The sequence below is a fragment of the Chrysochloris asiatica genome, unplaced genomic scaffold (genome assembly GCF_000296735.1).
Source record: "Chrysochloris asiatica unplaced genomic scaffold, ChrAsi1.0 scaffold00281, whole genome shotgun sequence".
Classification (NCBI taxonomy): Eukaryota; Metazoa; Chordata; class Mammalia; order Afrosoricida; family Chrysochloridae; genus Chrysochloris; species Chrysochloris asiatica.
In genome coordinates, this window is record NW_006408799.1 from 3,538,386 (window position 1) to 3,554,947 (window position 16,562).

At 47.1% G+C, this 16,562-nt stretch overlaps 1 protein-coding gene across 1 annotated transcript in view; it reads left to right on the forward strand.

The window, feature by feature from the left end:
- Window positions 1-16,562, forward strand: part of TMEM132C (transmembrane protein 132C) — a 266,046-nt gene that overhangs the window by 232,021 nt on the left and 17,463 nt on the right. The window contains exon 5 of the mRNA XM_006874525.1: window positions 6,549-6,692. Coding sequence (XP_006874587.1) covers window positions 6,549-6,692 — 144 coding nt within the window. The remainder of the gene's footprint in view (window positions 1-6,548; window positions 6,693-16,562) is intronic.

Consider the following 16,562-nt stretch of genomic DNA (forward strand, 5'->3'; position numbering starts at 1 on the left):
GCATGGAGGGGACTGTAACCATGGCAAAAAAATGATATACGATAGGATGAATGTAAAACTAATGTTCTCCCATGTAAACTATCACATAATTCACAATAAAACATTTTTTAAAAATTGATGTTCTAGGCATTAGTGAGCTGAGATAGACTGGTACTGAATATGACAATCATAAGGTTTGCTATGCGGGAATGACAAATTCAAGAGAAATAGCCTCTCATTCATCATTAAAAGAATATTTCAAGATCTATCATGAAGTACACTGCTGTCTGTGATAGGATACGATTAACACCTCTACAAGGCAGAACAGTAGATACCATGATTACTCAAATTTATTGAAGAATTCTACCCACCTCTTCAGTCTGAATTGATCAAACATGCAATCAAGATGCATTGATAACTACTAGCAAGTTTGGAACAGGAAGACAGGATCAGAAGTTGGAAGATATAACCTGGGTGATGAGAAATGAGTGAAAATCACAGGAGAGGATTTTACAAGGCCAATGACGTCTTCACTGCAAATGCTTTTAAAAACAACATAAAAGGTGATTATTTACTTGGACGTCACAAGCTAGAATACCCAGAAATCAGACTGACTACATCTGTGGGAAGAGATGGTGGAAAAGATCCATATCATCAGCCAAAACAAGGCCGGGGCAGACTGTAGAGCAGACCATCGATTGCTCAGATGCAAGTTCAGGCTGAAGCTGAAGAAAACCGAAACAAGTCCACGAGAGCTAAAGTATGACCCTGAACAGCGCTCACCTGAATTTAAACCCCTTTTCCAGAACAGATTTGATGCATTAGACACAAATGACCGAAGACCAGAAGAGCTGTGGGATGACATCCAGAACATCATAAGAAAAAGATCAAAAGTCATCCAAAACACAGGGAAGTAAGAAAAGCCAAAAGACTCAGAAATTTGCTCTTGAGCAAAGAGATGCTAACGTGGATGGAAGAACCGAGGAGGAAATGGAAGGCTGAACAGAAAATATCAAAGAGCAAAACAAGAAGACAGAGTATTAAAATGTAATGTGTAAAGGCCAAGAGGAATGAGCATGCTCAGTATTTCTCCAGCTGAAAGAATGGAAGACAAACCTCAAGCCTCAACTGGCAGTTGAAGGATTCCATGTGAGCTTTAGGATAAGCACTACTAACCAGTTTCCAGGTTGGCATTCAAAGCTCCTTGGAATCCCTATACAGGATAGCTATGAGTCAGTGGCGCTGTGGGCTAATGCGTCGGACTGTGAAGTTGTTTGAACTGCAAGGTCGGTGGTTCAAGCTCACCTGCTGCTGCTTGCAAATCCAATACAGGGTCGCTTTGGGTTGGAACCAACTCAACAGCACTTAACAACAATGAGTCAGAACCAACTTGAAGGCACTTAACAACAACAACATGTTTCAAGTATTGAGAGATGTAACAAGTATCAAAACAAGATGGAAGGAATCCACAGCCATGTACCAAAAAGCAATAGATGTTTAACCATTTCAAGAGGAAGTATGCCCTCAAGAAGTGATGGCACAGAAAGGAGCTGGTGGTGCACTGAAGGCACTGGCAAAAAGCAAGGCCCCGGGAGCTCACAGAATACAGATTGGAATCTTTCAACAAACTGATGAAGTACAGGAGGCATTCACTCACCTACGCCAAGAAATCTGGAAGACAAACTACCTGGCCAACCAATTGGAAAAGATTCATATTTGTGCCCATTTCCAAAAGTAATGTGGAAATCATTAAACAATATCATTAATATCACATGCAAGTAAAATTTGCTGAAGATAATTTAAAAATGGCTGCAACAGTACATCAAGAGAAAATTGCCTGAAATTCTAGCCAGATTCAGAAGAGGATGTGTAACTAAGGTAGCATTGCTGACATCCCATGGATCTTGGCTGAAAGCTGAAAATATCCGAAAGATGGTTACTTCTGCTTTATTGACTCTGCCAAGACTTTCGACTGTGAAACTTGACAAACTCTGGATAAAATTGTGAAGAGTGGGTATTCCAGAAGAGCTTATCGGGCTCATAAGGAACCTTTACATCAACCAAGAAGCAGCCGTTCAAACAGAACAAGGAGACACTGAATGGTTTAAAATCAGAAAGGTGCACTCCAGGGTTGTATTCTTTCACCATACTTATTTTGATCTGTATGCTAAGCAAATAATCTGAGAAACTGGATTATATGAAGAAGAATGTGGTGTCGGGATGGGAGGAAGATTCATTAACATCTTGCAATATACAGATAATACGTGGGGGGAAAGGTTGAAGTTGTCCAAGACTTCCTTTAGCTTAGATCCATCCACAACCAACACTCAGGGAAGTCTGTGGTGGTTGTTGTTAAGTGTTGTCGAGTTGGTTCCAACTCAGAGCGACCCTGTATAGGGTTTCCAAGGAGCAGCTGGTGGGTTTTAACCTCCAACCTTATAGTTAGCAGTCTAGTGCTTCTCCTACAGTGTCACACTAGGAGTCCACTCATGGAAGCAGCAGTCAAGAAACAAATGAAGTATTGCATTAAGCAAATCTGTTGCATAAGATTGCTTTAAAGTGTTTAACAGCAAAAACTGTTAGTTTGAGGACTAAGGTGCACCTGAACCCAAGTCATGGTATTTTCAGTGGCCTCATTTGCATGTGAAAGCTGGACAACCAATAAGGAAGAGCAGGGAAGAATCGATGCATATGAATTATGGTGTTAGAGAACAGTATTAAAAGTGCTGTAGACTGTCAGAAGACCAAACAAATCTGTGTTGGATGAAGTTCAGCCAAAATGCTTCTTAGAAGCCAGGATGGCAAGATTTCGTCTCATGCTTCAGACATGTTATCAGGAGACACCAGGCCCTGGAGAAGGATATCATGCTTGGTAAAGTGGAGGGTCAGCGAGAAAGAGGAAGACTCCCAACGAGAGGGACTGGCACTGTGGCAGCAACGTTGGGCTCAAACATAACAATTGTGGGGCTGTGCAGAACCTGACAGTGTGTCATTTAGCATAAGGTCACTCTGAGTCAGAACGGACTTGATGGCTTAATAACAGGTTTCAAAGACCAGGTCTTTATGGGACAGTGGTGTTACTGGAAAACGGATGTTGGCCACTTCTAATCACAAAGTAGAGGACGACTACATCATCATCTATCTACCAGGTCATCCCGTTACGTTATTGCTGAACCACTGAGCATCCTGGCCCAGCCAGCGTGCCACATGACCTTGACCATCCCCACTGCTGCTGTTCCTATGTCATACCTCGGCGTTTGTTACAGCCCACTCTACGTCACTAAGGTGCAGCACTGTCAGAGAGGAGTACATTTCATGCTGTTGTATTAAAGGGGAACTATCAGATAGAAATGGTCAACAGGCGGGTACACACATGCCACCAACATGAGCTGGGTACACAATGGAATTTGTTAACGGTGACTCTTCCTGGTGACCTCAGCTTTGACATCTGTGGGAATCCTTACAGATGACAGAGCCCAATCCCAAATCTGTAAAATGAGAACATTAAGATTCACAACCGATGAAGATACATGATCACAACGTGTACAGCACATTCAAGACAAAACACAGACTAGAACCCAGGCTTGCAGAATCCCAGCAACCAACAAGCAGTTGAAGCTGACCAGAACCGTTGGCCGGGAAGCCAGCTTTTAAACACAGGTATCTTCTCCAAGGTGGGTATCGACACTCCTGGGGGCCATGCATGTACTTTCTCTGTTCCTGAAATCGATATTGCCTGGAGAGAAAAATAATTGAGTGCCCAACCAGCCCTCGGCTTGATGGAATGCAGGTTAGGGACTGAAGTGTTGGGCAGAGGAGAATGTGTGAGGTGGGACAGTGAGTGAAATGGTACTGGTCATTAAAAACCTAATCACAATTAATCCGCGAGGGTGTCTGCTGCTTTAATGAAGCCATTAGCCAAGGACCGTTCTGCAAGGGAAAATGCACAGACTCAACTCAGAGCCCATTACCTTTAATGAACCTGAAAATGGACTTGGAGATTTCTGCAGTATTCTTAGCATCTGCAAAGCCATTGTGCAAACCGCCCAGCTTGCAGCCTGGCTTCCCGAATCCTGGGGTGCCGAGAGCCAGAGAGGTCGCTTGAGCTGGTACACAGGGGCCCTGCAGAGGAGGCCATGGCTCTCTCACAAGATCATATTGTACCCACAGTTTCTCTGCCCAAAGGACAGAGACAATCTCATTCCTCTTGTCTCCTGCTTGCAACTGGGGTATTGTTTCTGGAGAGAGATTTGGGGACAAACAGAAACAGGCTCAAAGATAAAAGGTGTCAAGAAGCTCCAAAGACAAATGTCCTTTCTCATCATCATTTAACCTTCAAGAGAGACAACTACACAAGCACAAGCAGGTAACACTGCACAAACTCTGACAGAAAAGGGAGCACATGTTATCACCACGGCGTACATCAAAACGAGCTCATTGCTGCGGTGAAATCAATATGGACCCGATGAGACACAGTCCCCCAGAGCTGCCGTGGAGTATCTTAGAGACAGCCCAGCCCAACCCCAATTTAGAAACATGAGGACACTGAGACAAGAGATGAGGACATGTGGTCAGGGTTGTTCAGCACATTCAGGGCAAAACGCAGGCTAGAAGTGGGAATGTAGGGCCCAGGGCCCAGGAAACAACCGCTCCCCAGAGCTGCTGAGAGGAGGCTGGTAGGGTTTCCTTTAAGGCTTGCATAGTGTGATGCGATGGAGTCCTGGTGTGGCGCAGTTGGCTAATGCATCAGACTGCAAAGTTGTTTGAACTGCAAAGTCAGTGGTTCAAGCTCACCAGCTGCTCCTTGGAAACCCTATATAGGGTTGCTGTGGGTCATAATCGACTGGACAGCATTTAACAGCAACAACCAGTGTGATGTGATAGTGGCCTGGTGTCCTTCCTAAAAGTGTGGACACCTTGGGCGATGGGGACACACGGATCTTAGAGCAGATTTCTGGAGGCATTCCTCAGGTGATGTGGTCTTAGTTTTTAAACTACCTTCCCCCTCTAAAGACTCCTGCTAAATGAAAGGCCAGCAGTTCAAACCCACTAGCCACTCCAAAGGAGAAAGATGGAGTCAGCTTCCATAAAGATTTGTCTCGGAAGCCTCCTAGGGCACTTCTACTCTGTCCTACAGGGCCCTATTGACCACCATGGTCACCTGGAGCCGTTCGGCAGCAGTGGGCTTGGTTTGGAATGAGTCTTTCTGAGACTGTCAGCTGTGTGTCCCTCCCTGACCAAGTTAAATGTGTCAGAGTTTCCCACTTCCAGAGAGCGTACGTTTTTACAAGAGTGACTCAAGGAGAAAGGGCTGGAACTTTTCATTCCCTCTCACTCTGGACACCTTACACCCACCACCATTGAGTCAAGTTGCCGTAGAACAGAAGAGAACTGCCCCGGGGGCTCTTCCAGGGATGCCTTCTTTACAGAAGCCTCAGCATTCCCTCACAGAGCAGCTGGTGAGTTTGAACAGACAAGCTACTGGCTAACAGATGAGTGCTTAACACACTGCCCACCTGGGCGCCTTTCACTCTTGGAAGGCTGCCTTGATCACTTGCTTCCAACACCTTGAAACTACCTCTCCAGTCTTCCACCTTGATTCTGTGAGCCACCCAGGTTCTGTCTAATAAGTGCCCACATTTGTTTCCTCCGGTGGTGCTGATGTGCCATGGAGTCAGTTCGGTACCAGAGCACAGTGGTTACGAATCGGGCTGTGAACATCAGGGTCAGCAGTTCAAAACTACCAGCCATTCCGCGGGAGAAAGACGAGACTTTCTGCTCCCATAAAGATTTACAGCCTGGGAAAGCCCGTATAGGGTCACTATGTGTCAGAACCAACACCACGGCACATAACTAAACGCTACCAGAGCCCCTTTCGTTTCCTGTGGCTGCTGTTAAAAAAATATATTTTTTAAGCCACAAATGTATTTTCGTACAGTTTTAGAGGTTAGAAGTGTGACGTGAGTCTCATGGGGTTGAAATCAAGGTGTCGGCAGGGCTGGGTCCTTCCCGAGACTCCAGGGGTGAATCTGTTCTTGGCCTTGTCCAGCTCCTTCAGGCCTACAGCCAACTTTGCTTCCATCCTCGCATCTCCCCTCCCTCTGGTCCTCACGGCCTTCCATTTGGGCTCACCCAAATACTCCAGGCTAATCTCTCCACTCCAGAGCTTTGATCTCACCTGCAAAGTCCCTTAATAACATGGAAAGCCACATAGCACATTCCAAGGGTGACCAAGCAGACCTCTCTGCTGGGAGGTGAGGGGATTGTTCAGCTGCCCATGAAGTGAGCCAGAATCACTTTCTGTTGCTTCTAACCAAATCCTAACTGCCAAGTAACATCTCGGTCTCCACAATAGAGGAAAATACGATTTCTTATTGTTTGACATAAACTAAAAGCCAGTTGTGGTCACAGTCTTGGGAAATTGCTCCATTTGTCCAAGTTCCTAAAGGGAGTGTTAAATCCAAAGGAGAGAGGGCAGCCCTCATATGGGGACATTCCCTCGGGATGGACTGGTTTCTGATAGAACTCAATGGCTCCCTTGACCCAGCCATGTCTGGTTTTCTTGACAGGACACAGAAATTCTGAACACAGCTATCCTCACCGGAAAGACGGTGGCCATGCCTACCAAAGTGGTCTCCGTGGAGGAGAACGGAGCCGTGACTGACGTCTCAGAGTCGGTAGAGTGCAAGGCCACTGACGAGGACATCATTAAGGTACAGGTGCCCTCAGCCTGCAGGCTGCACTGGGGGGACGTCACAGGTCATCCATCCAGTGGGACTGTGCAGCCATGTGTCACTAAACTTTTCCATGTCCACATCTTCCCTTTTGATTCATCCCAGCCTTGTTGTTGAGAGGCACCGTCAAGTTGGTTCTGACTCGTAGCAACCCCGTTCACAACAGAACAAGCCACCCATCCTACGCCATCCTCACCATCACTGGCATTCATCAGCTGAGTGTTCCAGCCGCTGTTAATCCATGCCAACTGCCTAAATTCTCTAGTAACTGAAATACCACACGTGGTCAGCTGTCACAAAAATAAACAAACCTCTCACAGTTTAGGAGTTCAAAGTCCAAGTTAAGTCCAAAGTCTCCGAAGTCCTAATCCAGGTGTCAGCTCTTAGGAAGGCTTCCTATCTCTGTCGGCTCCCAGGGAAGGTCCTTTCTGCATCTCTGGGCCCAGTGCCCCTGGAAGATCTCCACATGTCTTGTCATTTCATTTGTCCTCACCCTGGATCTAGGAGGTTCCCAGGGCGGGGGCTATGGGTCTGAAAAATGCACTCAATTCCGATTCTTCTTTCTTGGGGGTAGCAGGTCCCCAATTTTTGTTCATTTCTCCCTCCTTTGATCTCTTGTAAGATAAAATGTGATACACATTGCCCAGGAATCTCCCGATCTGTGGGATCAGGGCTGTGACTTGAGTAAACGGTGTTACAGCCCAGCCTAATCCCATCAGATCACAGCACGGAGGCTGGTTACACATTATGTCATTGCATAACTGCCAAATAACATCATTGCATAACTGACCAATTACATCATTGCATAACTGACCAATTACATCATTGCGTAACTGACAAATTACATCATTGTGTAACTGACAAATTATGTCATTGCATAACTGACCAATCACGGCATTGTAAAACTGACCAATTGCATTAAGTAACTGTTGAACCGCTGCAAATCATGACCCCGCCAAGTTGACGCCTATTTGAGGCACATAATTCAATCCATGACACCAACTCGACTTCAGTCAACTATGCTGAGGTTACTAGGAGTCAAAGCATTTGACCTGGAGGAGGCCTTGGACCCCAACATATAGCAGATGAAGGTGCAGGGGCTGAGCCAGCACATTCCAGGGGCAATAAGGGGGTGAAGCATGTGGCGTCCACTTAGTGCTTCCCTGTGGCACAGCGCAGCATCAAACATGCGCACCCAAACAGGATGAGATCAAGATGTGTCCTGTTGCAAGGTCAGGCAGAGGGAGCAGGTTTGTTCATTAGGGTGTTTAAGAATGGTGTTTCCCCCATGTCGTATGGTGGTGATTCCTACACGAAACATGGTCGAGACATTTTTTGCGTCTAATTCTGGCACTGGGGGTGCAATACCAGATAAAGCAGATGAAGTCCTCACCTTCACCACACCTGATGGGGTCCAAACGGAGGAGGCAGCTACAGACCCTCACATCTGGCGATGACTCAGAGTGGTCTGCTCTGGACGCAGGAGGGGGCATGTGGTGAGCCAGTCTGGTTGGATATTGTCAGCTTCCCTCTAGTCCACACCGATTCCTAGTGACCCCATGCACCATGGCACAAAATTCTTCCCAGTCCTGCGCCAACCTCACGACCAGGTGCAGATGGACTGTTGTGATTCAGAGCATTCTCATTGGCTGATTTTCAGATGCTGATCACCAGGCCTTTCTTCCTCGTCCCTCTCAGTGTGGAGGCTCCAAGGAAACCTGTTCAACAGCTTAGCAGCATGTGCAATGAGGCGCATTGGCTGGGAATGAAACTCCGGTCTCCTGCATGTTGTTGTTGTTGTTGTTGTGAAGTGTCAAGTCGGTTCCAACTCATAGCAACCCATATAGGGTGTCTGAGCAGCCGTTGGTGGATTTGAAACACAGACCTAGTGGTTCGAAGTCCAGTGCCTATTCTAGAATTCTGTCCCTGAACCACCACCGTCCCCCCTTGTTGTTGTTGTTTGGTGCCTTTGAGTTCTTTCCGAATCACAGCAACCCCATGTACTAAAGGACAAGATGCTGCCCAGTCCTGTGCCATCCTCACAGATGGTATGTTTCAACTCTTTGTTGGTGCCACTGTGTCAGTCCATCTGGGTGGGGGTCTTTCCCTTTATCTATGGCCTTTCATTTTACCAAACATGATGCCCTTCTCCAGGGACTGGAAACCTGTTCACAGTACGAGAGGCCAAGTCTCGCCCTTGTCCCATCTAAGGAGCAATTTGGCTATATATCTTCCAAGACAGATTTGTTCTTTTTTCTGGCAGTCCATGGTTCATTCAACATTCTTATCCAACACCATAACTCACATGCATTGATTCTTCTCCGCTTTTCCTTATTCATTGTCCGGCTTTTGAATGCAAATGAGGTGATTGAAAATTGTCCACCTTACTCCTTCGTCAAAGTGACATCTTTGTTCTTTACCACTTTAAAGAGGTCCTTTGCTGCAGATTTGCTTAATGCAATATGTCCTTTGATAACTTTTTTCTCTAACTTTTTATTGTGCATTGAGTGAAGGTTTACAGACAACAACAAATGCAACAACAAAGACCCCGCTTCCTCCCTGTGGCTCATATCTGCATCCCACCCACCTTCCCAGCCCTTCTCAACTTTGTCCTTTTCGATTCTGAATGATTGGCTATTCCATGGTGAGTGTTGTTGTCCCCCCATATACCTATCTACTGCTTGGGTGAAAAATGGGTCTTGAGAGTGAGTTCCTTTCCAGACCTGAAGGATGCTTGAGAGTCATAATGTCCGGTTCCTCCAGTCTCTTTCTCACCAGTAAACCTGATTTTTTTCTTTTAATTGTTATTATTAAATAATTTTGAGCTTTGTTCCACATTTTCTCCCACTCGATCTGGGACCCTCTAATATGATCCCTTTCAGGACAGTTGGTAGTGGTGGTGGGGCACCATCTAGTTCTTCTGGTCTCAGAGTTCTAGAGACTGATGGTCACATCCTCCATTAGTCCACTGGACTCATGGATTCCAAGCCTCTTCAGTTCTCTTCACTGGTCTTTCTTCTACACGTGGAGAGACCAATAGCTGCACTCGTGAGATTTCAAGATCCCAGACACTCTTCACCCAAGCTGGATGTAGGACACCAGCTGACCATGGTGTCCCTGAGACTGTGATACTGAGGCCCTGTCTTTTGATTTCCTGACTGCTGCTTCCACGAATGTTCACTGTGGATCCAATTAAAATGAAATCTTTTGACAGCTTCAATCTTTTCTCTTTTTATCATGATGTTATTGACTTGTCCAGTTGTAAGGATTTTCATTTTGTTTACATTGAGTTACAGTCCATACTGAAGCCTATGGTCTTTGATCTTTATCAGTATTTCAAGTCCCTCTTTGCTTCTGGCAAGCAAGGTTGTATCATCTGCATATTGCAGGTTGTTAATGAGTCTTCCTCCAGTCCAGATGCCATGATTTTTGTTTTGTTTTGTTTTCATATAACCCAGTTTCTCGGATTCGATAATCAGCATACAGATTGCATCAGTATAGTGACATGCACACCTTTCCTGATTTTAAACCATTCAGTAATCCCTTGCTCTGTTCTAATGACTGCCTCTTGATCTGTGTAAACGTTTCTCATGAGCACAATTTAGTATTCTGGAATACCCATTCTTCCCTATATTGTCCATAGTTTGTTACGATCCATACAATTGAAAGGCTTTGCCTAGTCAACAGAGCACAAGTAAACACCAATCTGGAGCCCTGGTGTGGCGTTGTAAAATAAGCACTGGACTGCAAGGTGAGTTTGAACCACAAGGTCAGTGGTTCAAGCCCACCAGCCACTCCTACAGGGTCATTATGAGTCGGAAACAACTCAACGGCACTTAACAACAACAACCATGGGCCTCTGGCTACATCCCACCTCTGGAGGCCCCCCCATCCTAGGACGCTCACGGCAGCTCCATGCCATGACCCGGGGGCCCTACTGTGGACTTGCCCATTCCCAGAGGCTCCTGTGTTCACAGGTTGTGAAGTGCCACCCACACCGGCCCAGGTTGCCCTGATTGAACACCTCATTAGAGGAAGTTCACTTATTGAATTTTCAGCACATCCTGTCTGACCTCCAAGGCACAGTTCCAGCTAATGGATCCCAGTGCAGAGCTAAAAATAATACATGTGGGCACCTGGCAGCCCGCCCACCATCCCTGGTGACTGAGGAGCTGCCACTGCCTCCCATACACAGATCCGAACATCACCTGCTTTTCCCTTCTGTTGGCACAAACTTCCTCGCTGCTGAATGGCCATCGATTTCACGAGCTCAGAGACTTTGAGAGAGGCAAGTTCTTTAGAAGCACCCGAGTTTTAAAAGTCTGTGGGTAAAAAAGGCCAGACTCACTGGTCAGATAGAGGCTGCTAGAACCCCAGAGACTGTGGCCTTTACACACCCTTCAAATCGGGAACTGGCCTCGCTCCAGTAGTTCAGCTTTCTGTCCAACGATAGACAGACCTGTTGTTGTTAGGTACAGTGGAGTCGGTTCCGACTCATAGCGATCCTTTTATAGGGTTTCTGAGGAGCACAAAGTGGGTTTGAACTGCCAACCTTGTGGTTCAAAGTCCAGCGTTGATCATATAGCCAGCACCACACCATAAGTCCATATTCCTATAAGAGGAAAAATTTTGTTTGTTTGTTTGTTAAGTGCCGTCGAGTCGGTTCCGACCCATAACGACCCTGTACAGGGTTTCCGAGGGTGTAAATCCTTACGGGAGTAGAAAGCCTCATCTTTTTCCCGCGGAGCGGCTGGTAGTTTCGAACCACTGACCTTAAGGTTCGCAGCCCGATTCGTAACCACTACGCTACCAGAGCTCCTTATAAGGGGAAAAATAGCAGTAGGGAAGTACACACTCCTAATAACAACCATCCTTCCAAAATCAAAAGGCCAGTGTTTGCCCAGGGAGGAAGCCCAGAAGCCAGGAAGTGACAGGAAAGAAGGAGGAATGGAACCGGGAAACACAGGGAGGAAGTGGAAAGAGGGCTGCTGCATTGTGGGACTTGCAGTCCACAGCACAAATAAAAATGTGTAAGAGTTGTTGAATGAGAAATGAATTTGCTCTTTAAACCTTCACCCAAATCACAATTTGAGATAGATGGGGAGGGAGAGAGGGAAAAATAAAAAGTCTGTGGGTTTACTTCCACACTGGGGTGCCCCCAGTGTGAAGACAGGGCCACATCTGTCCATCTGTGCATCCCATGGCTGAGGAAGTGGCAGCAATGCTGGGAAGTCTGTATCTACAGAGCCCACAGAGTTCCATGAGAAGACACCAGGCCTGCCCTTGTAGCCACTCCCCTCCTCAGGCACAATCACTGACTCCATATTGCTCTGCTAGTCCTGGCTATACCAGGCACATCCCTGCCTGCCCTGCCCCCCAGTTTCCTCTCCACCTCCCCCATTACTTAATCTCAGATGTCCCCTGCAGCGGGTTTTGGGGTCTGGCACAGATAGGAAATGTCAATAATCTGTTGGAATTGTATCACAGGCAGGAGAGGAGGTGTGTGCTCTCTGCAGAAGCTGGAAAACCCGCAGCCAGCAGCTCCTCATTCCATTAAAACTGCAGGCTTGCATTCACACGGGATGGGTAGGCCCTAAGGTGTTCCCCACCTCTCAACAACACAGCGGTGGGCAGAGGATAAAGGGTCCTTCTATGGTTTTTATGAAACTCAGATAGATTAAAGGGAAGCAACCTTTAATCCTACATGAGCTAACCTCACCAAGTCCATTTAGAGCAGGTGATGGTCATTGTTGGCTACCATAGAAGGAACATTTGGATTTCCTGATAGAAAAGAAACAAGTTAACAAACAGGATGGGTGGCAGGGTTTCAGGCCTTGAGAGATGCTAAGAGGAGCTCCAGGTAGGTTATAGTGGACACAGAGAGACGGGCCAGGGCAGCTTCAGAGGATGGTCAGGCTGAGAGCTGAGAGCTTTCCAAGCAGGAGAGACAGCAAGTGCAAAGGCCCTGGGGTGTGCAGAGGCTCTGCATGTCCAAGGAGCAGAAAGGGGGCCAGGCAGGAGGGCAGGAGACTGGGGGTGAGGAGGAGAGCTGAAAACTTAACAATGGCAGAGGCCACTGTGTCGTGCCTTCTAGTCACCATGGTCAGACTGTTTCTCTGCTCCAAAATCAGCAGAGTGCTGCAGAACATTTTGGTCCGGAATTTAAGCCCATTGCCCTAGCTAGCATATGGGGCGTGGGGAGTACTCTCATAAACCTCATTTTACAGAGAAGGAAACTGAGGCCCAGAGAGGTGAAGTGACCACATAGCTCTGAAGTATGCCTGATCCCATGGACTCTGGGGGTGTCAAGAGGATGTGGCTGTCCTCACAGACAGACATTTGGAGTTACCCCAAACCTCAGTGTGCTCTCTGGTGGTCACTAAGCATGTGTGCTAATTCAATCTAAATTGGTTGTAATCAGATACAATTTAGAATTCAGCCCCTGGGTCCCACTAGTCACATTTTAGACATTCAGTAACCACAGGGGGCTGAAACCAGATGCTGTGGGAGAGACTCCACCTCCTGGTGACTCTAGGTGTGTGAGGATAGAACTGTGAGCCTAGGGTTTTCAGCAGCTGAATTTTCGGACGTAGATCACCAGACCTTTCTTCCAACACCTCTGACTGGGCTCCAACGTCCAACGTTTCAGTTAGTGGAGTACAGTCATCGTTTGTACCACCAAACCCACTGACCAAACCTGATGCCATCAAGTTGATTCCAGCTCACAGTGACCCTAAAGGACACATAATAACTGTCCCAAGGCTGTAAAACCTTAAGGAAGCGGAACACCTCACTTCTCCCAGAAGGTTCGAACTGAAAAGATTTCATTTAGCTGCTCAAGGCGTAGTCAACTGTGTTTTGCCTCACTGAGGGATTCAGTCACATATGGAACATTTCTATCTTCATGGCAACGTCTGGGAGAAACACACACAAAACCTGTGGTCCCGCTGATCCGAACAGAGTTATATTGGTTCCGGGCAGAAGCTGGTCCAAGCCATGTTGGTTCCAGGGAGAAGTTGATGGGCAGAAATGCAGGCGGGTACTGAGTGAGGAAGGGCAGAGTTTTCTGATCCTCTCCTTCAGCTGCAAAGAAGACCGTTCTTAAAAAGAGACTTTCACACAAGATAGCACAGTTTAAAAGTCCGGTTTTACCAGCACCAACTGAATCTGCTAACTGAGGCTGAGTGAGGTCTGCAAGCCCTGTGGTCTGAGAGGCTCAGCGCAAAGGGTCTTTGTAAGCTTCTGGCCAGGTCCCCGCAGCCCAGGGCGGAGAAGTCCAGGTCGGAGTCTGCATACCTGCTTTCTCTCCACGGAGTTTCCATTCAGGACTCAGCTTTTTCTCCTGCCAGATGCTGTAAGTCCCGTCTGCCTTTGACCCATCTGCTGCAAGCAATCTGAGCTCCTGCCATCTTCATTAAGCCCAGCACTGAGTTCTTGTGGTTGTATGTGCTGTCCCCTCGGTTCATCGCTGTGTACATGAGAAGGATCTGAGGGTGGGGATTCTGCGCCTTCCCCCAATCACTGTTAGGGTTGAACCTGCTGCTGTACTGCATCTCACTGGGGGTCTTCCTGATTCTCACGGACCCTTTACTTTTCAAAGCATGATGTCCGTCTCCAGGGACTGGTCCCTACTGGTAACATGTCCAAAGGACATGAGATACAGTCTTGCCATCCTTGCTTCTAAGGAGCCTTCTGGATTGGGTTGTTGAATGCTTAATGCTCTTGAGTTGGTTAAGAGTAAAGGGAGAGAACTAAACATCAAGCAGGCACCTCGGAGCTATCTCTGACTCATGGCGCCCCCGTGAGTGTCCAAGCAGAACTGTGCTGCACAGGGGTCTCAGTGTCAGATTTTTTTGGAGGTGGATCACCAGACTTTTGCTCTGAGGTATATCTGATTGGACTCAAACCTTCAATCATATGGCTAGCAGATAAACAGCGTTGTTGCTTCTCTGAATACGGTCCCTCACTCTGCTCCCGCTCTTCTCCCTTGATGGTCCCGGGGTGTGCAGGCTCATTTTTAAGTTGACCATTCTGTGTGGTGCACAAATAATATTATAAATATCCAAATGGCCCTTGGCAGAGAAAACGTTCCCCACCCCGGATCTAGCTAGACCTAGCGCCTGGTTCCAGACTTTGGTCATCTTCAGCCCTGAGAAGATACGTTTGTTAGCACCACCCACTTGTGGTATTTCTGTGACGGCCACACCAGAGAACTAAGACAGAGCGAGGGATGGATTTTAAGGAAGTGGTTCACACGACTGTGAACTGTGAAGTCCGATACCGGCCAGCAATAGGCTGGAAACCCAGGCAGGATTAGTGTGCAGAGCCCATCTCTCTAGAGAAATGTTAAGTTTTGCTCATTAATCCTTCAACCGATTGGATGAAGCCTACATGAATGATCAAGGGTGGTCTCTTCTACAAAGTCCCTTCATGACAGTTAGACAGAGTTGTTCAGACTGGCCACGCTGGCCCATCCGTGGGAAGGGAGGAAGTGGGGCAGGGTCATATGGCCCTCAGTCACCCTTCAAATCTGGAACTGAACTCACCCCCAGAGCTCAACTTTCAGCCTCACGACAGATAGGCCTGGAAGGTGGACAGACACACCAAGGAGGTGCACACTCCTCAGGACCACCAATCTTCCGGAACCAAAGGGGCAGCTTTCACCCAGGGAGTGAAGGGCAAACAGAAACAGGAAGCGCAGTAAGGAAGTGTGGAGAGGGCTTGGATCTGGGCCCTGACCGTGGTGTATGAACTGCTGGATGGAAAAGCTCATCCAAACCACAAGAACAGGGTACCACGCAGAGAAGGGGCAGCCGGTCCAGGCCACAGCCCACTCCGGGAGGTGCAGAGCTCGAACTCGCTGACCTACTGCACCGGCCAAGGTGCAGCTGTTCTCTGTGCCTCCATTTCCACACGTGTGACATGGGAATGGTGGAAACAAGTCCCTTGGGAATCTCCTAGCACAGTCCTGGTTTCCCATTAGCCCTTGAGCGACTAGTGTTGTTGGAAAGCATGCACCCACTGAAGGTCAAAGGTTGTTTTTTCCACCTTCGAACTTGGCTGGGCTTCCCAGTCAAAACCCAACTTCTGACAGGTGTGTGTCTGTGTGTGTATCTGTCTGTGTGTATATCTGTGTATATAAAGAGCCCTAGTGGTGCTACGGGACAAGCACTGGACTACCAGTCACAAGAAAGATGAGGCTTTCTGCTCCCACAAAGAGTTACAGTCTGAAAAACCCTGTGCAAGGAACCCCCGGCACAGGGTTTAGTTTTGGTGTGTGTATTTGTGTGTATATGTGTGTGTGTGTGTCTGTGTATATATGTGTGTATCTGTGTGTTTATATATGTATGTGTCTGTGTGTCTGTGTGTGTCTGTGTGTGTGTGTCTGTGTATATATGTGTGTATCTGTGTGTTTATATATGTGTGTGTCTGTGTGTTTGTGTGTGTCTGTGTGTATATGTGTTTGTGTGTGTCTGTGTATCTGTGTGTATATATGTGTCTGTATTTATCTATGTGTGCATGTATGTGCATCTGTGTATCTATGTGTATATGTATGTCTCTGTGTGTGTATGTGTATCTGTGTATCTATGTGTGCCTGTGTGTATATGTGTGCCTGTGTGTATGTGTGTATCTATGGTTAGTGTGTCTGTATCTGTATGTGTCTGTGTTATGTATATGTGTGCCTGGGTGTATGTGTGTGTCTCTGTATGCATATGTATGTGTCTGTGTGCCTATGTATCTATGTGTGTCTGTGTGTATATGTGTGTGCATGTGTGTGTGTATCTGCATGTAGCTATGTGTGTCTTGTGTATCTATGTGTGTATGTGTGCATGCATGTGTACGTGTGTG